At 33.4% G+C, this 27,611-nt stretch overlaps 4 protein-coding genes and 1 pseudogene across 6 annotated transcripts in view; 4 read left to right on the forward strand and 1 right to left on the reverse strand.

The window, feature by feature from the left end:
- LOC132270969 (uncharacterized) overlaps positions 1-598 on the forward strand; it is a 31,143-nt gene extending 30,545 nt beyond the window's left edge. Inside the window, exon 18 of the mRNA XM_059772182.1 lies at positions 31-598. The gene's annotated coding sequence lies outside the window, so the exon portion shown is untranslated. The remainder of the gene's footprint in view (positions 1-30) is intronic.
- Positions 599-1,559: 961 nt separating this feature from the next.
- LOC132270970 (THO complex subunit 4B-like) lies at positions 1,560-5,721 on the reverse strand. 2 transcript variants are annotated; one of them, XM_059772184.1, is made up of 5 exons: positions 5,416-5,721; positions 5,081-5,188; positions 3,017-3,085; positions 2,744-2,931; positions 1,560-2,050 (listed from the first exon to the last, which is right to left on the reverse strand). In XM_059772184.1, the coding sequence occupies exons 1-5, from the start codon at positions 5,605-5,607 to the stop codon at positions 1,885-1,887; spliced, it is 723 nt and encodes a 240-aa protein (XP_059628167.1). In that variant the 5' UTR covers positions 5,608-5,721; the 3' UTR covers positions 1,560-1,884. The 2 variants fall into 2 exon arrangements, with proteins under 2 accessions (XP_059628167.1, XP_059628166.1); XM_059772183.1 differs by having other exon boundaries at positions 1,560-2,053.
- A 5,484-nt stretch (positions 5,722-11,205) lies between these two features.
- LOC132270971 (actin-depolymerizing factor 2) lies at positions 11,206-14,138 on the forward strand. Its single transcript, XM_059772185.1, has 3 exons — positions 11,206-11,366; positions 13,341-13,606; positions 13,709-14,138. Exons 1-3 carry the CDS (start codon positions 11,364-11,366, stop codon positions 13,857-13,859), a joined length of 420 nt encoding a protein of 139 aa, XP_059628168.1. The 5' UTR covers positions 11,206-11,363; the 3' UTR covers positions 13,860-14,138.
- A 2,236-nt stretch (positions 14,139-16,374) lies between these two features.
- LOC132270972 (pentatricopeptide repeat-containing protein At2g39620) lies at positions 16,375-26,333 on the forward strand. 2 transcript variants are annotated; one of them, XM_059772186.1, is made up of 6 exons: positions 16,375-20,310; positions 20,411-20,482; positions 22,060-23,384; positions 24,601-24,746; positions 24,874-25,034; positions 26,103-26,333. In XM_059772186.1, exon 1 carries the CDS (start codon positions 16,901-16,903, stop codon positions 19,571-19,573), a length of 2,673 nt encoding a protein of 890 aa, XP_059628169.1. In that variant the 5' UTR covers positions 16,375-16,900; the 3' UTR covers positions 19,574-20,310; positions 20,411-20,482; positions 22,060-23,384; positions 24,601-24,746; positions 24,874-25,034; positions 26,103-26,333. The 2 variants fall into 2 exon arrangements, with proteins under 2 accessions (XP_059628169.1, XP_059628170.1); XM_059772187.1 differs by lacking the exon at positions 22,060-23,384.
- LOC132270973 (small ribosomal subunit protein uS8z/uS8w-like) lies at positions 24,615-26,333 on the forward strand (annotated as a pseudogene).
- Positions 26,334-27,611: the final 1,278 nt, after the last annotated feature.

Below are 27,611 nucleotides of genomic sequence, written 5' to 3' on the forward strand. Positions count from 1 at the left end.
AAAGAATTTCCTTCTTTCATGTTGAAGCAGTTAATGGCGTACATTGATGGGGGGCAATAATATTGGAGGACTCTTTTGTACAGGATAAGATTTCCTCTTGGCCTCGGTCATTCCTGAGGGTTACTCCTTCCAGAGTTTGTTAATAAACAGAGGTTTGCCCCCTTGTCTGCAATGAAAGCAGATTCGGGATGCTGTATGTTTAGTGGATAGGTACCGAAGATGCTAATGGGTAGATTGGATCTACCAGTGTATTCAACTTCATTTTTTGGACATCGAAAGGTGGTGTCTGGTAATAGTGTCATTAGTGAAGTGTGCCCGGTATGTATTTTATCTTAGTTCGTTATTCATTTACTTTGTAAATGTTTGGCTTTTTGTCTAATTCTTCCCCATTTCAATGTATTGCGATTGTTGTAAAGTAGCTGTTGAGGAATTTTTCTGTGTCTAGTGTTCAGTCATTAATTTCTGAAAGCCAAAGTTTTGTATTTTTTTTTCCCCCGGAATAGAAGTTTTGTATCTTTAGCCTTTTCAATTGTTTCCGTTCCCCTTTTGACTGTGGAACATGATGAATATATATATATATATACTGGTTTTCAGCTCACTCTTTATACTCAAAAATTATTTTGGTTTTTGGCTCCATGGTTTAGAAACTGTACCCAGATGATTGGTTCATACCTCGTGTCAACAGGGATCACCTTTTGTCATACTCACCGATACGGATAAATATTTTCTTTTATATTCCATCCATATGCATTTCACACAATGTCACAATAATGTCTGTTGAAATCTTGGCTTCCAATCTTTTATTGGTTTAATTTTTTTTAACTATAACCAGGAAAACACTAGTTTAAATTCCTGAAAAGAATCCTACAGTTGGTTTTACCCCATGGCTTGAGCCCTGTTCTTTGATTCCACTGTATTCAGTAGTAGTGCTAAATAAACGGGATTCATGTTTAGAATTCTTGTTGGGGCCTCAAAACCATTTTATAAAAATGACAATCCTGTATATTTTACGATTTAAGGTTCCATTGAATGTATAAAAATCTGTGCAAGTCATTTTCCATAAAACTAACGTCCACAAGACAGGATAGGAGAATCTCGGGAAAATTTTGGTGTCTCTTGCTTTGGTTGATTTTGTCTTTGAGCGATCCATATGAGCTGCTGTTTTGTATTGTGTTTGCATGTATCATATTCGATTACATGTGTAAAAAAATTATATAAGAATTTTAGTTTGATTGCATAGCTATTTTTTTATGGTTGATGCCTATTGTCTCATTTGAGGGAACATCGTACTTAATAATAACATATTTTTTTAAAGTCCAAATTGGATACTTAAATTAACAGGAGGATTTTGAACCTAACCTAAAGAATCTTAGGTTCAATTTGCAAGCATTTTATATTCGATGGTTAAGGATGATTGCGGTATAGACAAGAAAAGTGAGTCCCATCCCACCAAAGAGGGTGAGCTGTGAACACCCTACATTACCCAAAATGAAAACAAGAATGACAATTCCTAAAAACAAAAGGATCTAAACTCCAATGAACTAACCAGCCAAATCAAATAAAAAACTGACATCCAAATAATTTCATTACCATGTTGGGATAAATATATAATATATATATACATATAGCGAGAGAGCCTCAACCTAAAGCACAAAAGCAGGTTAGCCCAGATGTGTAACTGACAGCACAATGTTAGCTGTAAATTCTGACCAATATCAGAAGCAAGGAACAACCAATTTTGATTCACTAGTATCCAACTCTTGCTAGAACATATAATAGTGTGTATAGTGAGTGACCAGCATACTCGCATATGAAACACAGAGCAAGCAAATTCCAGGTAACATCCTAAAAACTGTCCCAGAAATTCATAATTAGATAAGAATTTTAGTTTAATTGCATAGCTTCCAAATGATACTTCTCCAAATCAGCATCAAGATCTTTAGCAGATAGGTTCTCACCACGGCCTCCCCCTCGTCCACGACCCCTCCCAAATCCACGGCCGCCGCCACCACCACCACGATCCAATCCTCTACCTGAAACCCTTTCTTGTCTACTGTCCAATCACATTATTAAAACGAATGACAACAAAATGAATTCAAATGGATGCAAGGAAGTGGAAGTGGAAGAGGAAAAGGAAAAGGTAAATGAAAATAAAACAAGCAAACAATACCAAAGGACCTCTAACCCAATGGTATGATCTCTCCTCCCCAAAGGGGAAGGTTGAGAGTTGGAGTCCCACTAGGGACATATTGTAGAGAATTGGGGGTGCGTGTTTGCTTTAACTTCCAAAAAATATATTTAAAAAAAATTAAAGAAAATAAAACAAGCAAATAAGTGGTATTCCTTCACACAGTATACTAATTCATGCGTAAAATGTAAAGAGGGAATATATTTTATGCTATCTAAACACCTTCAAAGGGAAAAAGGCTGAAACCCTAGACATTTGCCTGGAAATTACACACATGATTCAGCGATTATTCAGCCCAAGCTTCATATTCAAAAAGTACACTCCATCTTCTAACAATCCAACTGCTCTACTCTTCCCTAATATTAGGCAATCTTACACTCAATTTGATGATTGGATAAACACGTGATAAATTGCTCCCAAGATTAACATTATATCAAAAAAATTTAAAAATCGATGGCCATTTAGTTTCCGCAAATAAATATGGAACTTATTGACATCATGTCAGCACGCAATGAAACAAGACAATTATTCTGGGAAGACTGAAAAGGTACATACCTTCTGAAAGTGACACCCGGATGATTTCCCAATATGCCATTTGTAGTCGGAGGCATAGCAGCAGGAGTAACAAGATTCACTCCGACCAACTCAATTTTCATTGGTTTCCCATCAAGCTGTACATTGTTGTATCTCTTGATAGCTGCTAAGGCATCTGACTGACGCAAAAAAACCACTTCCGCAGTTCCCTAACATAAACATTCTTTCTAAGCCACTAGTAGACACATATATTTCTTCAAAAAGACCTGAGTGTCTCAAAACCTGTCAAGATACCTTTGATCTTCCGCTCCTATCATAATGAATTGAGTGTCGTTTGAGGTCACCAACCTCTGAGAATAGCACCTGCAAATAGTTACATAAATGTTAATGTCTTGATTTGTGCAACATTCAATTCCTCCTATTAGATTTATGAATTATATAGATTAGCTGGTAGAATGCATGATAAAATACAAAATATCAGAGCTTACAACAGGAAAATAATTACAGATGTGAAAGTCATGTGAACGAGCAGCCATGGCAAAGTAAGAACATTTATAAATGATTGATAGAAATTTGTACCAATTAAATTAAGTATAAAAAGAGAACTTTTAAAGCCAGTTCGAAAACTTGTTTCCAGCAAAATCCAAGTAAAATCTTCATCATTTTTACTTATTGAATGTTTGACTAACAAGTTATGCTAACTTTGATTGATAATGCGACTAGCCTACCATTACCACTTATGCTGCCAGAACAACATGCAAACTACTATCAGTCTTTCACCACACTGACAACGGCCATTACACAACAACATTGCACCTCCAGAACCATGCATCACAATTATACCATCACCCACATTACGTGACTACCACCATTAGCCAATCTGCCATATCCACCTCTTCCACTAGAATTGCCACTGCCACCAACACCATGTTATATATATATATAGCATGTCTGCACTATCAGTGAGGCCTTCAATTGGTAAAAGAACAAATTCTGATTCTTTATTCTTTAACAATTACAATAACAAAAACAATACTAATAATCAGAGGATAAAAATAGGAACGGTTGTTATCAGGTTGAGCATCATCTTTGATTTTTAACATAACCACAACAACTGCTTATCAACAAACATGCGCATGCACACAAAGCAAAACCAGGCAACAAGTACTAAAACAACTGATGGGAATTTTTTTTGTATCCCATGGCTTAATAGGAAGTAGGAACATCGGCATAGATGCACAAATGCACAAATGATCTTTGTATCGCAAGCCACTATCCTACCATAAATACGTGAAGGATTTTTTATTTCCATCAAGAAATTTCCTCCAATTAGCGAGAACATACAAGTTCTTCATGCAATGGGCTACAAAACATGTCTTGCATCCCAAATAAACAATCATGGTTATTTCAACAATCAACAATCATCTATGGTTATATGTAACACCAAATAACAATCTATATCACAAAATTATATCAAAGAAGATAAATGATCATTCATGGTCAATTTCCATCAAAAATGATTTCGATGGAGTAAATGCACCTCAATTGAAACTAAAGTGGCATCTATAAATTTGTACTCCGTTTTATTTCCATGATGAACTCTTCGTAGATTGTGTAGAAGAACAAGCAAGAACGGGCCAATGCCCCCTTGATTTGAGAAGACCAAATCTTGAAGTTTGCTCTTCCAAGTTCCGACCCTCCAACTTCGGTTATATCTAGGATTTTAGACCCTCTCAAATAGGTCTATCATCATATTACTGGGGAAAAAATACTCCACGTACTGAGAGTTATTATCTCTCACCAACCATATTTGTGAAAAAAATTCATAATGGTGAATGTCATACAAGTTATAACCACTCAAATGTTAAGACACCCAATACGTATTGCAAATGCTAAGCACCCAATTTGGATTACTTCTTCTAGATCACACAGATTCCACCTCAACGATACTTCGTACACGCCAACTCCCATCCCACTAACTCTGATCATTCTTAATAAGCTAGCTAAAAATGTTATTTTTCTAAAAAATAAAACATTTCTAACTGCAGTATCAACAACCTTTACACGAGTCTATTAACCAAGCAAAGTGCATAACACAAGCAAAAAGGCAAGAAGGATGGTGGGAAATCGATTTTTGATAAGTAAAGCAAATCATAGTTCATATACTAAAAAGGTAAAAACAGTTAATTTTACACACACGCACACACAGAGGGGAACTAGATAAACAACTACAGCGTTCTAATTCCTCAACAAAATTTAACAATTTTAAAGTTTAAATTTTGTATTTTAATAATTTTTTTCATTAAAAATTACAAAAATTAATAATATATATAATACTTATAACAACGATATGATTACCTTAATATCCTCATTAGAAACCCCGTAATCTAAGTTGGATACATACAGCTTCGTCCCTGCCTCGGTGTTTGCCCCTCCAATCGTCAAGAATTCTTGCACTTGAGCCACCTACAATGCACATAAAATTGCCCCAAATGTCGATCAAATACACACACCATACACATAGTATATCCAAAGAATACACACACAAATATATATAGAGAGAGAAGGGTGAAGGGTAGTGGTAAAAAGAAATGATCAAGCTTGAAATGCACTAATTTCTACTAAAATCATAAGCCCTAACTCCATCTAGAAGTCCAGATCAAGAAGATGTGAAGATTAAAAGACTCAGTCACCTGTGGTGCGAAATACGGCGTCATTCTGGTCGAAGTACGGTTCGGGAGTCGACGAGCTGGACCTGGACCGGGACCGGAGCCTCTGACTCGGCCTCTTCCTCTGCCTCTACCCGTGAAATTACCAGAAGATTCTCCATTTTTCTTGTTGTTTCTGATGATATCATCGAGCGACATGTCCAGAGCTTCAGACATTTTTGGGCAAACACAGAGATTTGGAGATTAGGGTTTGTTTCTGAATTTGTGTGTGTGTTATGCGTTGAGATGAGAAGAGTAGAGGTTTTAGAAACCAGGAGTTTATTTTTCAACAAGGTCGGATGCGCTTATGGGATTTATGGGAGCACGTAAGTTTCGTCAAACTTGACTGGTGGCGTTCCACGTGGGACTGTGGGAGAATTTTGAAGTTGCCCCCATTAAAGCTTAAAATTACCAGACGACCAACCACTTTTAATAATGAGATAAATTACTCTCAGACCCCAAAAGTTTTCGAAATTACTCTCAGATTATAATTTTTGAAAAATCACCATCAGATTGCAATACTATATAACATGGAAACATCACCTTTGTTTGAGGATCTGTTGACAGTATACTATGCTGCATCTCATGCTGATTGCATGTCGGTGATCAACTTGAAAAGAAAAAAAATGCATGCCATATAAGTAAAAATATAATGTCTCTTATCACTACGTGTTGGTGTTCATTTAGTAAATTTTCCCATATCCTAAGCAATCCTCAAGCATTAAAGAATTTCTCGTGAAATCTATAGATTCTCTTTGTGTAATTATAAGTCACTTTGTTACACCATCCTAAAAATGGATTTGAAGTTCATTTGCACAGACATAATTCTCAAGATCAAACCCTAAATCCAATTTAGTTGCTTGATCTTTATATCAAAGATTGTTATGTAAACACACAATACGTAAATATTTACTAAAATTTCATTTAGGTTCGTTTGGATGCCCTGGTAAAATGCTAATAGCATATTTTCAATTTTTCCAATTTCTTCCCCTTTATATATTTTTTTAGTTGGTATTCACACATACATGTTTTCACTGAGACTCAAACCCCTCACCTCACTTTAGAAAGTAGAGGCTGAATACCGCTAGGCCACTGGCATGTGCCAATATCCATTCATACAATATATCTATGCTAATCGCACATATTTTGAACAGAGTGCACTGTAATAACAGAGTGCACTTTAACAGCTTACCAAGATAATACAAATTACATGCACAAATAGTTCAAACAAACCAGTACAAGAGAAGAGCAAATAAGAACTCCAGATTCTAGCAAATAAATTGATTCCAATCATTGAAGATCTGAAAGAAGTATGTCATAATTGTCATTTACAATATTTCCTTGCATGTCGCTGAACGTGATTTTCATTGTAATATATAAACTAAACAGAACTCGGAGGTTTAATTTTTCTCATTGTCAGATGAGATCATAAGGTTGACTATTGAGCATGAAAGAATAACAGAAGGAAAACAACATAGCCGAAATTCACCAAGGTTGATTAAATCTCCACTTTATGTAGAAGTTGGCTTGCTTGGTTTGTAATTATGGAAACAATTTTCTGTTATCGAAAAATTGAAAATAAAAAATTGAACAAAAAATTCTGTTTGATTCAGTTTTTCAAAAGTTGTTTTGCTCCGTTATAAAATGACTGTTTTTAAAGAATAGTCTTTTATAATTATCTGAAAATTATTCTCTGTTTTCTGAGTTTCTAAGAACTGTTTGCAGAGTTACAAACCAAGTTTGATTGGATTGGAGATGATTCATTCCTTAGCTGCAACAATTTCCAACGTTTCATCCATCTCGCTATAGTTGCTAAAAATACAAAATTTATAGATTTACATCACTAACTACATGTCAATCTCACTTATCAACAATAATATTTTTGTTAACTGCATTTTATCCCACTTATTAATGATTTTGAGAAGTTGTGCTTGAAAAATTAATGGTAAACCAACTAGGGGGGAAAAAAATGGTGAACTCAAAGTTTGGCTCGCGTGATGTTAAAGCCTTGTGCTTGTTTATTATAAAGAAAATGATATGATAAAAATAAATTATTTTTTTTAAAAAACGTGTTGCTTGAGTTTATGTCCAGCCGAAGAGCAACTAGATCAAAATTTTAATTTTGATAGAAATCTTAAGTTCATCGGATAACAATTTGTGTCAAAGCAAATTCGTTTATTTATTAATTATTATATTTATTATATAATTAAAGGAATAAGAAAATATAGTGCAACTATCATTTAGAGAGGAGATAATATTGGCAGCGACATAAAAATTTTAGAGAAAAAAGGAAAGAGTAATGATAAGCAATGCGAAAGAAAAATTCAAAAACTCCCCAATTTGATTTGGCTAAGCAACGTCAAAATTAAAACAAGAAATAGTCCTCTCTTTAAATGGTATAAATGAAAATGAAAAAAAGGAAAGGAAAAAAAATGGTGTTTCTCTTTTCCCTCACGTATAGGAAACTAAAAACTCTCCAAAATTAGAGGGAGAGAGCAAATGAAAATATTCACAAATTGGAAATTACATGTTCCCGTGTTCCATAAATTTAAATTTACAAATATACAAAATTACAAATACAAAATTATTTATACTCTATATAAACCAAATATTTAATGTTTTAAAATTTATATTAAGAAATTTTTAATCTATAATTTATTCATCCTATTAAAGTTCTACAAAATGTATTTGTCTTTTAGAGAAAAAGTGGGCCTAAAATAATTTTACAAAAGGTGACGTTTGAGGCGAAGTGTTGTTTATATATAATTTTAGAGAGTTTTTAGTTTTCAATTGTGGAAGAAAGAGAAAGCACCATGTTTTTTTTTTTTTTTAAATTCTAATGTGGCTTAGCCAAATCAGATTCGGGGAGTTTTTGTGCTTTCTCTTTTGTGTTGTAAATCATTACTCTAAATAAATAGAAAGAGTGATAAAAAGATATTTTAGAGAGAGAAACAAAAATTAGAGAGGGAATATCTGGCGAGATACTTTAGAGAGGATATATATATTTTTTGAGCCTTACTATTTAATTGACAAATAAAAATTTACTATTTTACTGAATCTGTGTGGCTGTCTATGTGTCAAATATAATGGACCTATTTTAAAATATAAAGTAATTAAGTATTTGGAAAGTTGCTTATCTTTCTATTTTTTTACAAATAAAAGTAAAAACTCCTATTAACACTCCTAGAATTTCATCTTAATATTCTTTGTTGTCAATTAAAATTTGAATCACCATGAAACTTTAATATATCTATTTACTCTATAAAAGTGTATTCTATTTGTATTTTTTATATACAATTTTTTTTAATAATAATATAAACGTGACTTTTCAAAAATGACTTCTTCTAAAAAAACGCCTTTTAATTACACTAACACCTCTTCAAAAAGTCACCTTTTAACTGCAAACACCTATGAATTCTAGTTGTATTTTTTATATACCACCTTTTTCTAATAATATTCTAAAAGTCACTAACTGCACTAACACATTTTCTAAAAGTCATCTTTTATTGCAAACACCTATGTAAATAGATATCTAATATTCATATTACCGTATATCTCACTCCTCTCTATTTCTTTCCATCTCTCTTTGAAAATAATTTATTCACAAAAAGTTTGTTAGCGGTTTCTTCTTCTACAAACAATTTCAACAGCTTTGAGAGGAAACTGTCTTTTGGTTCATTTACGTCAAATTACAACTCAAAACCCTATAATATATATATATATATTTTTTTAAAGGTATGTTTAAATTTGAATTGAAGAACAATTTATATATTTTATCTTTCTATTTAATCATATATATATATATAGGAGTTATTATATTTTATATGTTCTCCTAATAGTTCAGTTTTGGAATTTTTTTATTACGATGTGAAAGTAATATGCATGAATATTAAATTTGCTCTATTCAGATAAATTACATGGATAAAATATATGAAATAATGTATTTTATATGCAATATACGTCTGCAAGTGTATATATATAACTGACGTATATTTCTTTCTTTTTTTTTTTCCCAAAGAGTTCTTGTTTTAAACAATTTTAATTTACATCAGTCTTAAACTCTAGATTTTTAATTATATACCTTTTGAAAAAAAAAAAAAACACTTTCTGCAACGTAATTTCTAAAAGTCATCTACAGTTGAGACACCTATTGTGAAGAGTTTATGTTTTAAAAACTGTGTCATGTTATATAGTCTCAAGAAAAAAAAAAAAAAAAAAAAAAAAAAAAAACAAAACTTTCATGTTATGTTCTTCTCTGCAAAAACTTTTCATTGATATAATTAATTGATTAATTGTGTTTGGTATAGAATATAATATATAAAAAATTATTTTAACATAATGTTTTTTGAAGAGTTATCTCAAAGAGTTCTCATGACTGTTCTGAAAAGTTATCGTTTATTTTAATATTACATTTTTTTGTACAAATAGTTGTTTCTAAATTAAAATACATGTTCGGTGAGAATTCATTTTTTGTTTTCTTTCACAATAAACTATTTTCTTTAACATAATAAAATGTGTGTATGAATCCATCTCTATCTTATCATCTTTGTCAAAAAAAAAATTCTCTTTTTAATATTTAATAATTAGATAGAAAGATGATTAAAACCCTCATATAAATCATATTAATATTTTAATTTGAATTAACATCTATTCCGTAAATCTAAATTAATTTTTTGGTTTAAGAAAAAAATTAAAGTCAATTTTATTTTATTTTGAGATAAAATAATATATAAAATACCAATTATTTATCCAATATAGATTTTTCTTTATGTGTATTGCACGTGTTCATTTTCTAGTACATATATATATATATTAAATTACTTTTTATATATATACATAATCTAATAATAATATATAATATATATATACATATATTATTAGATTATGTATCTCTCATTATATATATAGAAGATTGTTATCTAACTCCTACAAATAAAAAGGAGGAGAGGAATTTAAAGAAAGAAAAATCCATGAAAACAAAGAAGGAAATGAGGAAATATGTAATGGCACCTATAGAAAATTGAAAAGATAAGGAAAAGGAAAGTGACATAATTTATGAAACCAAACAAGAGTAGTAATAATTTCTATTTAGGTCTGAAATTGTTCATTTTAGAATAATCATGTTATATTTTTATGTCAGTCGATTTTAAGTTGGAGTATTAAAATAAACAATTATATCATTTTCCTATATAATATATGTGGCGACACATAGAGAGTTTTCCTTGGTCCACATCCAAACAAACTCATTCAGTGTTTAAATATATACAAAATTAGTAGGATCATTGTTGTCACACAAAAAGGATACTTTTGATTTTTTTTTAAAAAACACCTGCTATTTGTCAACGAATCTATTTAATAAGGGACAAGTTGTTCAAAAGATAAATAATAGTTATATGCACTTTTTTTTTTTGGTTTGATAGCAAGTATTTCTTGCACATTTTTTATATTGTAAGAGAGTTATTTACTCTTAACCTTTAAAAAATTATATTAAGTGATTCATTTTGATTTTCAAAATCTCAGAAAAAACAATTTTAAGATTAAATATGAACTACTCATGAAAGACTGTATTGACAGCAGTGTATTGCAAAGACACTTGCTTTATGAAAAGCTAAAGAATTTGTTGCTTTGCTGCTGGAAAGGGTAAGTGGAAAAAAACTTTTATTTCTGCGTGATAAGTCACCGTCACAGCCCATGACGTGCCTATACGTGTTCTCCAGCTAGACAACGTGGCAGCACGTCATTGGTTTGTCACACTTTATCCTCGTGGTCACACTACGATCATCAACGCGTACGATTTAGAGAGAGAAAGTGACCAAATTCGAAAGGACTCGCAACAAAACACGCTCACCGAAAGTCTATCTTCACTTTACACATCTTCTGCATCGGAGCCCTAGATTTTCTCTCTCGCTCTCGTTACATCTCCTCCTGAAAACATGGTCAGTCTTCGCGCTTGCTTTTTCTCTCTCTCACTAGGATTAGGTTTTTATATCCGTTTATTTTGATTAATTTTGTTCCGTTTTCTGTCGATCTGTAGTTGATGCGGTTTTTTAGTTTTGATCCGTGAAATTTTGCGATTAATTCTTTCTTTTTGGTGGTGGAAATGGTTGTTTATGTGGATTTTGTCTGGTCGACGGATCTGATTCGGTTTTGGTGTGATCTTGGGGTTGTGGATGTTGATTTGATGTGTCTGATTGTATGTTGATACTTTGATCGTTTGATGTGGATTTAGGCGGATCTTTGTATTTTCAGTTCACATTTTGATATGGGTATTGACTTTGCCGTCTTAAACTAGATCACATATGGCCCGAATTAATTCGGGGCTTTAGATTTGAAATGGGATCATAGATTTTTTTAATGTTTGGACATATGGTTTTGGAATTTAGTTTTATGTAGAACTTAATTTTTGGAAACTAAAACTAGGATTTCTAAGTCAAATTCTAGATCAAACCTAATTGCCTTTTCTTTTATTGAATTTATCCTCAGCAGAATGAAATTCACTTGATTTACCTACACTTATTGATTCGACATAGATTCAAGATATTCCATTGAATTATTTAATTTTATTACCCACCGCCAAACAGGTTTAATTGTTCGTCTCTAAAAAAAATATATTTTCATTGGCAAAATTGAGCCTTGCTGTGCACGTTTTGTGAAAGTGGTATGGATATTGACCCATTTTGTTTTAATCACCCATCTCAAGCTGTGTTATGTTGCTTATCCTATTTTCCTTTCGCACCCGTGTTGGGCATGGGTGTGTGTATGGGTATGGGTACATGATATATCCGACACGAACTCAAATCAGACACCCATGATCCTTCCTGTGACATGGTATTGGTATGTGTACATGATATATCCGATATGATACGAACTCAAATCAGACACCCATGATCCTTCCTGTGACATGGTATTGGTATGTGTACATGATATATCCGATATGATACGAACTCAAATCAGACACCCATGATCCTTCCCATGATATCATTTTTTTATTTATTTTATTTATCCTTGACAAGAAACTCACACTTCCATTTGTCTCTAATGCGATTCGGACCTTCACCACTTTGGGAGATAGAAGAGATAGTATTAGGTTACAACCCTTGGTGGTTCACATGACATGACAACTACTCAAATTTAATATAGGAGATGAAGTTTCCTGTCTATGGAGATAGACAGAAACCCTTTTCTTTTACCACATCCCATCTAATTTGAATAATAATTTTGTGTATATATATTTATAAATAATGATTTAGTACATTTTTATAAAACAACATTTAGCATTGCACTAAAATAAAATATATACTGTAATTAAATGTGTAGTACATGTATACGTACCAGTATATGACTGTTGTTTACTTATCTTCGTATATTAAGATTGGGGATTCTAAGAGGTCCACACTTGGGGCCACACTAATTTATGATACACTTACCCGAGTTCGGGCAACAACCGTAACACAGATCTCAAGAGAGTTTGCCTTTTGCCGAAGCTGGGGGATCCAAGATTTTATAGCTCTAGAAATAGTTAATCATCATTGGCAGTGAAAGAGTTAGTAAAGTACAGTTCGGTTAAAAATAAAGAATGAATTGAGAGTGATTTGCTAATCCTTATCGGAAGAGGGTTTAGAAAAATGGCAAGTGTTATATGTTCAGTGAAGAATTATCTGGTGGAATTTGGAAATGTGTCGTTGTATAGTTGACGTTTTGTTATTTATTGGGTTTTCATTTTGGATAAATGGAGCTACATGTATATGAAAAAACTATTGGCGGTTCTAGTTGCATCTTATTATTAAGGTTGTGGTATCATATTATTTGGCTTTCCTACATGACACTTGTTGACATTTCATATAATATGTAGGTATCATATTATTTTACTTTTTCACATGACATTTGTTGACATTCTGTATAATATATAGGCAAACGCGGCATCAGGAATGGCTGTGCATGATGACTGTAAATTGAAGTTCTTGGAATTGAAGGCGAAAAGAACTTATCGGTTCATAATTTTCAAGATTGAAGAGAAGCAAAAGCAAGTTATTGTGGAAAAGCTTGGTGAACCTACTGAAAGTTATGAGGATTTTACTGCAAGTCTCCCCGCTGATGAGTGCCGATATGCTATCTATGACTTCGATTTCATGACACAGGAAAATGTCCCGAAGAGCAGGATTTTCTTTATTGCATGGTAATAGTCTTAAGTTACAAGGATACTGTGTTCAGTGAATATCTTTTTTGTCTTTTTGGTGATTCAATGCAATCATTTTTTATTTATTTGATTGTTATAAAGGTCCCCTGACACATCAAGAGTGAGAAGCAAGATGATTTATGCAAGCTCCAAGGACAGGTTCAAGAGAGAGCTAGATGGTATTCAGATAGAGTTGCAAGCAACTGATCCTACCGAGATGGGCATTGATGTCATTAAAAGCCGAGCTGCCTGAATTTGAATTACCGTTCGGCGTTCACGCAAAATGAAGTGTTCTCCCATCCAATCTGCATTGCTTATGATGAATGTTTATAGTTCATGGAACGTAGAAGTTGCTTAGATATGATATTGGCTTGTTGTTCAACTTTACTTTGTGTATTGTCTTCCTCAATATGTTTTTACCGATTTCAAGTATGCATTTTGCTGGTTGTTTATGGATTATGGGGTATTCCCTTTTGATGTTATATTGACAAACTTATATGCGATGGCTAGTGGGGATGGGTATTATTTTTCAGTTTGTTCCAATTTCTTGAATGGATGTTCCGCTGTTCCTATTTTCACATGTATTGCAGTATTACAAATTAATGTTCTTCGTTTTCTATGCTGACTTGCTGAAATTGTTGCATTGGTTACAGATTCCTGCATTATATGTTCTTGGTATTACAGTGTTGTCTATAGCTATTATTATAATTTCATTCACTAATATTATGTATTTTCTCGATGAATATTGTCTTAAACACAGCAGTGCAGAAAACTTTTGTCGTCCTAAGGAGCATTGCTATATAGTTTGAGGTTAGCCATCTGTTGTTGAACCTAAATTTACGAGTAGAACTCAAATTATTATTATTATTTATTGTTTTGGTGGATGGATATTCACACGCATTTCACAAATTGGGGCTCCACCTCCATTTTGAGGGAGGAGAGGTTATATCATTGGGTTAATGGTCTAGAACAGATTGGCACACTAAACATGATCAAAGTATGACTAATCACTGCATTTATATGTATCCAAATGTAGTTCTGGAAAACTTAGTAGTAATGGAAGTATACCTCTTTATATGTCCATAATTTGGAACGTCAGAAGTGGTCTGCAAAGAAATGCCAATTTAAATTGTTTCAAATGTGGTGTTTTGTATCTTCTGTAATGTATAATTTTTCCTTTATTGAGCATATAGAGAAAAAAATTGAATTTGGGTGGAAAATCTATTAACATGTGGTGATCTTGTTGTTTTACCAGACACCGCTGGGGACTTGTCAAGCAAAGAATTTTTAGTGTCTCTTATTGTTGCAATGTAGTGTTGGCATATTCGTAAGAGAAGGTTGTGTACCTGTATATTAGTAGGAAACATTTGGCAAACCTTTTGAAGTTAATTTGAACTTGACTATGAAGCACGCACCATTTATGACTGCAATGTTCAGAAGATTAAGGTATATCTGTTGAGGTAAATAGCATGATGGTAGCAAATAAAACTAATAGTGGAGAACAAAGCTTACTATGAACTAGATTGGAGGGATTTCCTTCCTTTCACATTTGATTTGGCTAGAGAGGATCTTTGTCCTTCTCAAATCTCAAAGAAATAAAATTTACAAGTTCACTACATATGTTGTACGGCATTGACTGATCAATCTAGACTCAGCCACATCATTATTATCTGAGAATTATTACAACTGAATTTGTTAGTGGTAGACTTTTACCGGATGATGACGTAGAATTATTACAACTAAATTTGCTAGTGGTAGACTTCTACCGGATGTTGACGTTATTGTGTTTAGACCACATGATTGAGGTTTGTGTTTGCGGAGTTCAAGAGAGAGATTTGGTTGACAAGGATCATCCCAGTCAAATCTCTCCTTGAACTTTTCAAACCTCAATCATGCAATCTAAATTGAGCTCCTAAGTTCGTATTAATTTTTCTTTAAGAAGAATGCGTTATCAATTTTGTTCTTACCTCAATTTCACATTTGAGGTACTACATTTAAAAAAAAAAAAAAAGGGAAATAGCTTGCCGGCGGGACTGGTTGCTCTGTCTACTTCAATTAGATAAAAACCAAAGCGACTACGTTCAGAGTTTGAGCCCAAAGAGATTAATGGTTGGTTGAATTTTTATTAAATATATAGAAAACAAAATAATATTAAAAACAAAAAAAGTTCATCCACAAAGAGAGAGAAACTTACCTCAAAAAAAGAAAAAAAGAAAAGGATATTGCTTCAGTCTTGCTTTATCAAGACAGGTTATGTTCCAATAAAAGGTTTACACCTCTTTTAAACTAAAAAAAAAAAAAACAAAACATAGCTTATACCTATTTTTTTTTTCCCTATCTGTGCTCCCATCTATGTATATCACTGGATCATCCACATCTTTCTTTTCTCCTAGCTCCAGCTGCCAATCATTCCAATATTTCCTATCTGACCTCTACTTTTTAGAATAATAAAAATTCTTTTAATTCAGAAATAGTTCTAGGCAGTTTTTTAGAATCATATATATATATAAAAAAAAGCAGAAATAGTTTTAAAATTACTCAACTTTGAATGTATCTTATTTTAATTCTAGTAACTATTTTAATTCTGTTACTAGAGAATAACTCATGAAAAATTGTCTTTTCCTACCTTTTTCTGTTATTTTTAATTTTCTTAAGATAGAAAACTATTCTTAAAAAATTGAACTAACCATTTTTATTTCTCCCTTTTTTACAATCTACCTCAACTGTTTTTTATGCATGCTATATATGAAAAATTACATGGCCCAACAAATATAATGTTATAACATGCATGTTTCAGGAAAATGAATCAATCTTTGGTAAGATCAAATTGAAATCGAAAGCCAATCTATTTTTTTTGGAATGATTGGCTATGAAGATACACAAATGGGAGCAAAAGAGGAAAAACATAGATTTATCGGGTTTAATTCTAAAAAAATAAATATAACCCATATTTTTATATTTTTTTTAAGTTTAAAAATGGTGTCAATCTCTTATTGGGACACGTGAGGGTGCGAGGCACAATCTGGCTCGGTAGGACTGAAGTTAAAAAAACAAAGAAAAAAAAAACATAAAAAAGGACGGACGGTCTAGAGATATAGAAATTAAACAGATATATATATATATATATATATATATATATATATATATATGCACACCTTAAAATGTTCCTTCAAGATATATGAGTGCAGACGAATTAACTTCAAATGCTAGCTCAATGGCATACGTTTTCAAATGCACTACTAAAAGTGTAGTGACTACGATCAACGTGTGACACGAACGAAGAGGTGCTGAACGATGATCAGCAGACATGCACTGCGCAGACCTTTCCATTCCATCTCAAGAACATGTCCTGAAACTCTTCCTTTGCCCTCCAACGGTCCAAAGAATTTTCCTCAACACTGCCTTCGTCTACTCACTTCGTGCAAGGACTTGCAATCTCTCCTTCGAATCCATGGCTGTTTAATAGTCTCAGGCCACAAACCAGACAGTTTTACAAGTACCCATCTCATAAATTTGTACTCTTCGTTTCAAAGATGCGACTTGGCTCGCTTTGTTTTCGATTCCACAACAAACCCAAGTGTGATTATATGGAACTCCATGATCAGAGCTTATACAAGGTCAAAAAAATTCAAAGAAGCTCTGGAAATGTACCATTACATGTTAGATAAATCTCTAGAACCAGACAAGTATACGTTCACTTTTGTACTGAAAGCTTGTACCGGGAATTTGGATTTGCAAAAGGGTGTTTCGATTCATCGTGAAATAGTTAATAAGGGACTGGAATGTGATGTGTTTATCGGGACTGGGCTTATTGATTTGTATTGTAAATTGGGTGACTTGGGTCGTGCAAGAGAGTTGTTTGATAGAATGCCTGAGAAGGATGTTGTGGCTTGGAATGCATTGATTGCGGGGTTGTCACAGAATTTGGATCCGCGGGAGGCATTTGGATTTTTTAGGAGTATGCAAATTGGTGGCGGCAATGTGGAGCCTAATTCGGTGAGCTTGTTGAATTTGTTCCCGGCAGTTTCTAAGTTATTAGATATCAAGTCTTGTAAATGCATTCACGGATATGTGTTCAGAAGGGATTTTCCGATTTCTGTTTCGAATGGGTTGATTGATATGTACTCTAAGTGTGGCCATGTTGATATTGCTCGCAGGATTTTTGAACGGATGGGGGCCCGAGATGATGTTTCATGGGGTACTATGATGGCGGGGTATGGCCACAATGGACATTTTTTTGAGGTTTTAGAATTATTTGATTACATGAAAAGAAAGAATCTGAATATGAATAAGGTATCGGTTGTAAGTGCTTTTCTGGCAGCTGCTGAGACGAGAGATTTGGAGAAGGGGAAGGAGATCCATGACTGTGCCATAAAACAAAGGATTGATTCAGATATTTTGGTGGCTACTCCTCTTATGACAATGTATGCCAAATGCGGAGAATTGGAGAAGGCTAAACAATTGTTTGAAAGACTAAATGGAAGAGATTTAGTTGCTTGGTCTGCCATAATTGCTGCTTTTGCCCAATCTGGGCATCCTGAAGAAGCACTCACTCTATTTCGACATATGCAGAATGAGAATTTGAAACCAAATGCTGTAACTCTAGTGAGTGTCCTTCCAGCCTGTGCAGAATTGTTGTCTGTGAAACTGGGAAAGAGCATTCACTGCTATGCTGTCAAAGCCAATATTGGTTTTGATGTTTCAACAGGAACTGCCCTAGTGTCAATGTATGCCAAATGTGAATTATTTACTCCGGCACTAAATATATTCAATAGGATGTCATGTAAAGATATTGTGACATGGAACGCTTTGATAACTGGATATGCTCAGATTGGTGACCCTTATCATGCAATGGAGATGTTTTGTCAACTAAAATTATATGGGGTACACCCAGACTCTGGAACAATGGTGGGTGTGGTGCCAGCTTGTACCCTCTTAAATGACCTAGACCTAGGAACCTGCATTCACGGGCAAATTATAAAGCATGGGTTTGAGTTGGACTGTCATGTGAATAATGCTCTAATTGACATGTACGCCAAATGTGGAAGCCTTCCCTCAGCCGAATTATTGTTCAACAAAACTCAGCTCCCTAAGGATGAGATATCCTGGAATGCAATGATTGCAGGGTACGTGCAGAATGGACATGCTAAAGAAGCTATTTCTGCATTCCACCAGATGAAATTAGAGACTTTTCATCCTAATTTAGTCACATTTGTGAACGTCCTTCCTGCGGTAGCATACTTGGCAGCCTTAAAAGAAGGTATGGCTATTCACGCCTACGTACTGCAAATGGGATTTCAGTCTAATACCCTTGTTGGAAACTGTCTCATCGACATGTATGCCAAATGTGGGCGCCTTGATTATTCAGTCAATATTTTTAATGAGATAGAAACTAAAGACACAGTTTCATGGAATGCTATGCTTACTGGTTATGCAGTTCATGGGCATGGGGATTGTGCTTTAGCACTTTTCTCACGTATGCAGGAGAGTCATGTTAAGGTTGATCTTGTGTCTTTTGTAAGTGTCTTGTCTGCTTGCAGACATTCAGGTTTGATAGAGGAAGGGAGGAAAATATTTAATTCCATGCGTGAAAAGCATTTTCTTGAACCAAACTTGGAACACTATGCTTGTATGGTGGATCTGTTAGGTCGAGCTGGTCTGTTTGACGAAACTTTGTTTTTAATTAAAACAATGCCTGTTGAACCTGATGCTGGAGTTTGGGGAGCCCTATTGGGTGCTTGTAGAATGCATTCTAATGTGGAGTTAGGAGAGGTAGCATTGAATCATCTTGCTAAACTGGAGCCTGGAAACCCAGCTCACTATGTGGTTTTATCGAACATATATGCTCAATCTGGTAGGTGGGGCGATGCAGGAAACACTAGACTGAAGATGAATGAGACTGGATTGACAAAAACTCCAGGATGTAGTTGGGTTGATTTAAAATCAAGGTTCGTGCATTTTGAGTAGGTGACCAGAGCCATCCACAATTCAAGAGCATGGGTTTACTGTGAAACAGTTTGCTTGAGAAGATGGAGAAAATGGGTTATGTTCCTGACAAGAGCTGCGCATCACAAAATGTGGAGGAAGAGGATTTAGAATTGTTTCTCTACAGTATAGTGAAATATTAGCCATAACTTATGCTCTTCTTAACAGAATCTGAGTCAACCATCCAGATAGTAAAGAATCTCCTTGTTTGTGTGGATTGCCACACTACTACAAAGTTTATTTTAAAAGATCACAGGCCGCAGGATCATTCTCAAGATGCCACTCATTTTCATCACTTTGAGGATGTTATCTGTTCATGCAAGGATTTCTGGTGACCTTTACGGCATTTCCGATGATGTCAATATATAACAATGACTGCAGCTTTTCCAATAATAATTTTCATGCATGGATATATTTTGCCCAACATTTACAGTCCTACTGGGTCAGATAAATGAACATAGTATTCAAACAGCCTGAATTAAGAACCAGAAGTAGGCTTGGAAGTATCCTACTAGTTTCCAACATTTTGGTGCTAGGGCACAGACAGCATGGACTGGACTCATGAAGCTACATGAGAAGTCAAGGCCCACATGGTTGCTGTAAAAGGCTGGATTATGTTCTCGAAGACCCGATAAGCTTTGTGCTGCCGCCAGCAATTAATCCAAAGAAATTCTGTATTGTCATCAAACCTGAAGGAATCTCATGGACTTGCAGTTCTGGTTGATAAGCTCTGATTATATTTTTTTCTAAAAAAATTCTGTTACTTCTTTTACTTTCTTTTTTGCCCCTTTCTTATATGTCCATATGTTGTGCTTGTAGGTTGGGAAGGGTTGCTCAAGAATGAGAAGGCTCAAATGGTAACACTTTAAGTTATGGTACTTGCTTGAAGCTGTAAGTACATGTAATCTAGTCAATCTTCTTATCTGACTTAAATTGTTGCCTTAAAAAAAAAAGTGGCTAAATCTGTTTTTGAATTGTTGAAAGATGATAAGTTTTGCAAATTCAACTTCACACACAGTCCACAATAAAAAATTTGTGACCTTTCTTCTCAACTTCCTAACATGCCAGTTCGTATAGAATAGATCTATAGCCACAAAGCATTTTTCATGCTCAGACTATTGTAGTTATTTCAAAGGGATCTTAGTAACACGTTCCTAAATGCCACTCCATGTATCTAGAAGGGGGGCCATTTAAGCATTATAGTCTATGTTCTAGGAATACATGGATTGACACCAATCTCCTTTTGTCATTGTTGTCATTTTTTGTAAGGGCTTTTTAACAGAATGGAGCAAGGGCCTGATACCGCTAGGCCATTGGCCCATTGGTATCAAGGTATCTCTTAAATGACATGTACGATGGATGTGTGATTATAATTAGGACAACTGTAGGCGTCTTTATGATTATTAAAAGATATGTATATAAAGAGAAAAAACAAAAGGAAAATTGAGTAAGGACAGCTGTCACCGCTGAGCCATAATTGCCTTCATCCTTGGATCTTGTTGTTTTACACACGTTGTTTTATAATTCAACACCAAGTTTACTGACCAAAAATATACAGATAAAAATAAATATCCTTGGTGATTGTTATGGACTTCTATTTTAAACAAGCACTTGCGCTGTATTTGCCGCTGGGAATAGGTTGTGAATTCTTTATGGTACTGTGTTTATTATTATTATTATTATTATTCCGTCTATTTGGTGTTTGATGCTTTTATAGCCTATTGTCAGCATCTCTTGCTTTGCAACAGGGCATATTTTATACCCCTTTATTGTTATTGTAAATGTTTTCGTTTGCAGCAAGTCTTCAACTCAAAATCATGCACCTAACAACAAGACATAATAATAAACCTTGGTGAATGTTATGTACTTTTGTTTGCCAATTGCTAAAAGCCTATACTGGCATTTCATTTGTTGTAAATGAAACATGAAAGGCTAGTTCAATTCGTATTGACTGAAGATGGAATACTGCATTTAGAATATTTTATTTGTTATTATCATATTAGTGAGTTACCATTTTGACTTGCCAACAAAAAAAAAAAAAAAAATAAATAAATAAAAAGAAGTTACCATTTTGAATAATTGCATTTTTATGGGAAGACCGAATATTTGGGTAATTTGCTTCCGTGTCGGCTAGTGATTGGTCGGGAGAGTGGCTTGTTACAAGTTAAAGAGGGAAGTACTCAAAGATAGCTTTGCTCAGCTCATAACCTATAATCCTGTGCAGCATGCAATAAATTATAATAGTCCTCTTTAGTAGTTTTTCTTCTATGTTATTCTCCTTTACACCAACAAGAACTGAAATATTTTACCTGATTGGTAATTAGATTTTTGTTTTCTTACTATTTTCCTAGATAAGGTAAATCTTTAATAAAAATCTAAAGACAAGAAATTCTAGAAATACCCTTTTGTAGATTTGATCACTACTCTTGTTTCAATTGTGGATTTCTTTTTTTTTCAACTTTTGGCAGATCTCAGCTGCATGAAAGAATTGTCAGGAACTACAGGAAAGGAAGCCTCTGCAGAGTCTTAAATGAATTGGAGATTAGATCAACCTCCTTTTGTGATCTTACAATATCTGAAGCTAGTTTGTATCTGTCAATATTGATCTTAGAAGAAATGGCAAATGATTTCTGATTCATTTTAGATACAAAAATGCAAGTAGTAATTTATATTTTAGTGTTCCTTAATCTTTTTAAAACCTGTCAAATAATAATTCCAACTTGTTAATTTCACTTCCATTTAAGAAATATAGTATTCTCATATAACAAAATGGTACGTAGTATATAATTAAAAACAATATTTTTATTATTATTACTTTTTGGTGACTAGGGAAGTGTTGTGCCTCCCTCCAGAATGGAGTGAAGGCCAAAATCTATTAATAATGTTCTCATTAAGATTCTCAACTTACCTGCCTCCATAACCTCGGTCTCTAATTATTAAGCTCCTAACTCTATGCCTTAGTGGACAAAGAATTGTTCTTGTAGGACTAGGAATAAAAACCTTTTTTGAGACAACATTGGCAACTGTATGTCCCTTACATGCCCTCGTTATTGTTAGGAACTCAAAACCTTGACCTTAATACAACATTGAATGTACACTCTATTAAGACTAATAACTGCTTCACAACATTCTTAAGTTGTGAATGCCAAGCAATGATAATCATCATATTAAATAGACTGAACAAAGAGTTCATCCATGTGCACGCTATGGGTGGACTGAAAAATGACAGCAACTACTGTCTCAAAATCATGGAGAGTCAAAGATACAGTGAAGTGAAAACCTTATTTAAGTGATCATTGTAGCATAAGATTTTTTGGCGTAGTGATTGTGACTTGTAACTCCTAAATTGAAAACGAGAAACAAATTCTGTGTATTGAGGTAAGATTCACTTTTCCTGTGGAAGCCTTGTGTATTGGGCTAGTCAGCACAAGATCCATAGACTTTTATTTATTTTTTTCAAAAATATTTATTTTAATTTTTTAATTTGGGTTTGGTTTGTTGATGCATATTATAGAAATAGTTATATTCTTATTCCAGAGGAGAGGAACTTTTTGCAAGTTACTGTGACTCCTGCTCTCTCATTAGTATTTGGCCTATTGGGCAATGTGAGAGGCGTGAGAGCGGGGATCGAAAGTGGGCTCATTGTGAAGGCATGTTGGTGGTTAATAAGGGCAACTTGGTAATTTCGGTCTCAAGCAGCCTGCCCACCAGAAATGGCACTCGAGTTTTTCATCTGTCACTTATCAAAGAACCTCATAAACCCTAACTCTTGTTTTCCGAGATCAGCTCTGTGGTATGCCATGAAATGATAAATATAATTTCCTTTTTATTTTTATTTTTATTTAATGCCATTCTGTTTAATTCGCTTTACAATTCGAAGCATTCTATACTTGTTATGAAAGAAAAAACTCTGTTTTTTGTGTTATTGTAGCTGAATGAATTCTTATAAATGTGTGTGTATATATATATATATATACATGTGCATGTGTATATGTTTCTTTATGTAGATATGTGTTTGTACACACACACACATATATATCAGTTATATGTCATTTCAGAATTTCTGACATTAAATTTTGACATCAAGTTTAATTGATATTTGTTACTTCGCCAGCATTGAGCGAATGTATGACACACTGAGACTTCTATAGATGGACAGTGGAAACATGACTGTTATCGGTTGAGCATTTGGGTACGATCCTTGACAGCTACTAACTGTGCAATCACTCTGCAATGCCATGAAATAAATACCACATTTGTGCAATACCACATTTGTGCTTTCTTTGAATGGTTTGCAAGCTTTTTATTTTTTATTTTTTATTATATATATATATATATATACATATACATATACATACACGTTTTTGGCATTGGTATGGATGTTAATTGGGGGAAAAAAACATATATTCAGCAATTGACGCAGTGGGTATGATACGGTATTTTACTTGAATGAAACATTCTTTTCATTTCAGTGATGCAAAATTTTAAAATTTGACAGTTTTTTATACCTTGCAATGTGATTGCTGCAGTGGTGGTGTTTTATGGTTTGAAAAGGCAATAGTTCTTAGTGATGAGCCTTTTCTACTTGTTGTGAATGATTGTTACAGAAATTGCTAGATCCCATATCTAATATAATTGGTACTTGTGGTTTTAGTAGTCTGGAGTGAGGAGGGATTTGCCTTTCTTCTGATACCCCAAGTGATTGCAATTTGGTTTCTTTTGGTTAATTGCTCAAGTGCTAAGAGTTATCTCATATTGTTGTCTGTTTAATATTTAAAAAATATGCAGTGTGTTTTTTTCTCTTGGATGTTTTATGACAAGGTGACTGAATTATATCTGCGAATACCAATTAAAAGCAACTTAAGATTTTAGATATTTATAATCTCTTATCTGACCTGAATGAAGTTCACCTTCATTTGTCTCTGTCTTCACATCTTCCTTTATTGTTAATGATTGCATGTCAAATTATGATGTTATATATCTGATACCTTTCTAAAATTTTGCTGCAGCCTTTTTAGTGAAGATGGTGAGGGTTAGTGTTTTGAATGATGCTCTTAAGAGCATGTACAATGCAGAGAAGCGGGGGAAGCATTAGGTTATGATTAGACCATCATCAAAAGTGATCATAAGTTTCTTTTAGTGATGCAGAAGCATGGTATGATCTCTTTAATCCTTACTTAAAATTATCCCACTTCTGCTTTTCTGTTGTTTTCCTTGTTTGCCCCTAAAAATTTCCATTCCTATTTATTTGTTTTATGTATCTTTGTGATTTTGCTCCATAGGATACATTGGAGAGTTTGAGTATGTTGAAGATCATAGGGCTGGGAAAGTCGTGGTTGAACTGAATGGAAGACTAAACAAATGTGGGCTAATCAGTTGTAGATTTGACGTGGGTGTCAAAAAGATCGAGGGATTGGCTGCAAGGTTGCTCCCTTCAAGACAGGTTAGCACATCAAACTCCTTGTTACTCTATTTCATGGAACCTGATTCAACAAGAAGAAGCCTTTTTCCCAACTACTTGGGGTTGGCTAACCTGCCAAGATAGTGATTATGAAGCGATATTAAGGATCATAGTTTTTAAAGACTCTAGGTGCACTAAGGCGCCATAGGTTTTCTAGAGTCTAAGCACAAGGCGTGAGCCTGAACAAGGTATAGCGTATGCATGATAATAATGCATATTATACACAAGTATATAAAAATAATTAAACTATGCAGAACAAGCTAATTATCAATCGAGTGTATTAGCTAAATAAACATACATATATCTTTCCAATTTGCATATAAGTTCAATTAAATCAATGTACAATAGGAGCAACTCAAGATATGCTACACAACTAACAAAACATTTCTTTAAAAGTGGGATTTTAAATATCAACTATGAGGATCTGGTAAATTAATGTGCATAAATCCCTTCATATGTTAACTAAATTAAATGTGATTACAAAAGTGAAACAATTAAAAACTATGATCATGTAGACATTAAGCATATATTATCATAAATATTTATAATCAAGCACTAAATGCAAGTAATCAACCATAAATTTACGAATTTTGTCAAATATTTCATTAGGTTGAACAAAATGATCCATTAAATATGATTGTGATAAATCATTAAATAAAAAGGAAATGATTTAACGGGTCATTAAATAAAAAAGAAAAGGATTTTGATAAATCGATAAAAAATAAAATGCGCACTTTTTAAAAAGTGCGAGATTAAGGGCTTTATGTGAGTCTTGACTGAATGGGCTTGGCTTATAATAGGTTGAGGCATTATACTTGAGCCTTGACGAGCCTGGGGCTTTTTTGGAGTTTAGGCACGCCTTTAACAACTATCGTTTTGATTTCTACAATATTAGTGACTAGAACCATTAGCTTAGTTTAAAGAATAACCTGATTTGTTCCTCAATGGGTTTCATTTTGTTGTATATTTTTGAATGTGTCTTTTGTGTTATTCTTCCTTTGTAGAGGATGAATGCGGCACCCTCTGATGAACTTGGTTGAAAACTTGCAGTTTGGATACATTGTGTTGACAACTTACGCTGGTATCATGGATCATGAAGAGGCTAGGAGAAAGAATGTTAGTGGTAAAGTGCTTGCTTTCTTTTACTAGACTGAGTTTGTCCAAGAATTTTTCTGATTTTTTTTTTTTTTTTCAGTGTACTTCAGAACTTTGTTTAGGCTGGGTTTGTCCAGAATGATTCTGATTATTTTTTTATATTTTATTTTTCTATGAGTTTGTTAACCCTGAGTTTGTCCAAGAATTATTCTTATTTATTTTTTTATTTTAATTTTTTTTATATGAGGAAGTTTACTCTGTTAACAATCGGGACTATTGATGTTTGATTTAATTTCTGGTTTGTTTTGAAAACGAGCAAAAGTTCTTTATTAATTTTGTCAAGCATTATCTATCAACTTTGTTTGCATTATTTGTTAGATCCATTTTTGATCCAACGCGTATTTTTCTCCTTTGACATTTATTGGTCATGATTTTGGGTTGTATATATCATCGATTGTCTAATGCATATTATGCATTACCATGCAATGCTACCATGGCTTTATAGAACTTTGCATCTAAATATCCTATATTTATATTCTACAAAATTTCATTCTATTATAGAATTCTCTACATTCTATAAATTTCTACAAACTCTACATTGTTTTAAATTCTCCATCCCTACTTATATTTCAACAAATATTATTTTAGAATATTAGAACTATATGTCTATGATGACTCCATAACAGAGCCTATAACATAGAGAATAAAGGGAAAACAAGTAGTACTGTAGTACTGAGAATGGGTGTAGATAAAAAATTAATTTGCTTGAAACAAACTTATATGGGAATTCAAATCTACTAGCTGGAAAATAATAAATAAATAAAATAAAATAAACTAAAATTGTCAGAATTAGTTGTTTAAATTGTTGCTCGTTTAATACAGACTTAAACGGTAAAGTTGCAAGTTGCCTTGACCTGGTTTGCCACCCAGTTTTAGACTCTTGATGGAGACACTGTGGACATCCCTGCACCACCACTCTTGTTGGTGACCAAAACCCAAGTATGAGTGATCATTGATGGTAATTTTATTTAATTTAATTTTTTCATTATATATATATTTTTTGGCGCAGCACTCAACCATACTAGTGAAATGAGTTTCCAAAACTGTAGTTATACTAGCAAACCTAAAAAAAATGTGACTAGAAACCAACCATTTAATTTTGACTTGATCTTGAGTTAGTGAATTTGAGAAACATCATTTTAAGGGATGATTTTACCAATGTTTAAATTGCTCAATTTGATTAGTACTCAAACAAATACATACAAGTTTTGATTCGAGTTCAACTCATATTGATCATTATTAGTGTCAAACAAACATATCCCAATTTGTTCATTTGTGTAATTTTATTACTCTATTGAGTTCGACTTGTATCTCAACTTGAGTTGGTCATGATTACTACTTAAAACAAACATGTCCCAAATTGTTCATTTGCTTAATTTTATTATTCTATTGAGTTTATATAAT

Source organism: Cornus florida, unplaced genomic scaffold (assembly GCF_030987335.1).
Source record: "Cornus florida cultivar Cherokee Brave unplaced genomic scaffold, ASM3098733v1 CherokeeBrave_3.0.0_Hap2_Chr08, whole genome shotgun sequence".
NCBI classification, from domain to species: Eukaryota; Viridiplantae; Streptophyta; class Magnoliopsida; order Cornales; family Cornaceae; genus Cornus; species Cornus florida.

What these genes read in the sequence shown, in the direction of transcription:
- LOC132270970 (XM_059772183.1), bottom strand. Translation starts at nt 5,607, where the DNA reads ATGTCTGAAGCTCTGGACATGTCGCTCGATGATATCATCAGAAACAAC. An exon ending in TTTCTAATGAGGATATTAAG is followed by an intron (nt 3,086 to 5,080) that starts GTAATCATATCG and finishes AACTATTTGCAG; the next exon opens with GTGCTATTCTCAGAGGTTGG. An exon ending in ATAGGAGCGGAAGATCAAAG is followed by an intron (nt 2,932 to 3,016) that starts GTATCTTGACAG and finishes TGTTTATGTTAG; the next exon opens with GGAACTGCGGAAGTGGTTTT.
- LOC132270971 (XM_059772185.1), top strand. An exon ending in AGGATTTTCTTTATTGCATG is followed by an intron (nt 13,607 to 13,708) that starts GTAATAGTCTTA and finishes ATTGTTATAAAG; the next exon opens with GTCCCCTGACACATCAAGAG.
- LOC132270972 (XM_059772186.1), top strand. Translation starts at nt 16,901, where the DNA reads ATGATCAGCAGACATGCACTGCGCAGACCTTTCCATTCCATCTCAAGA.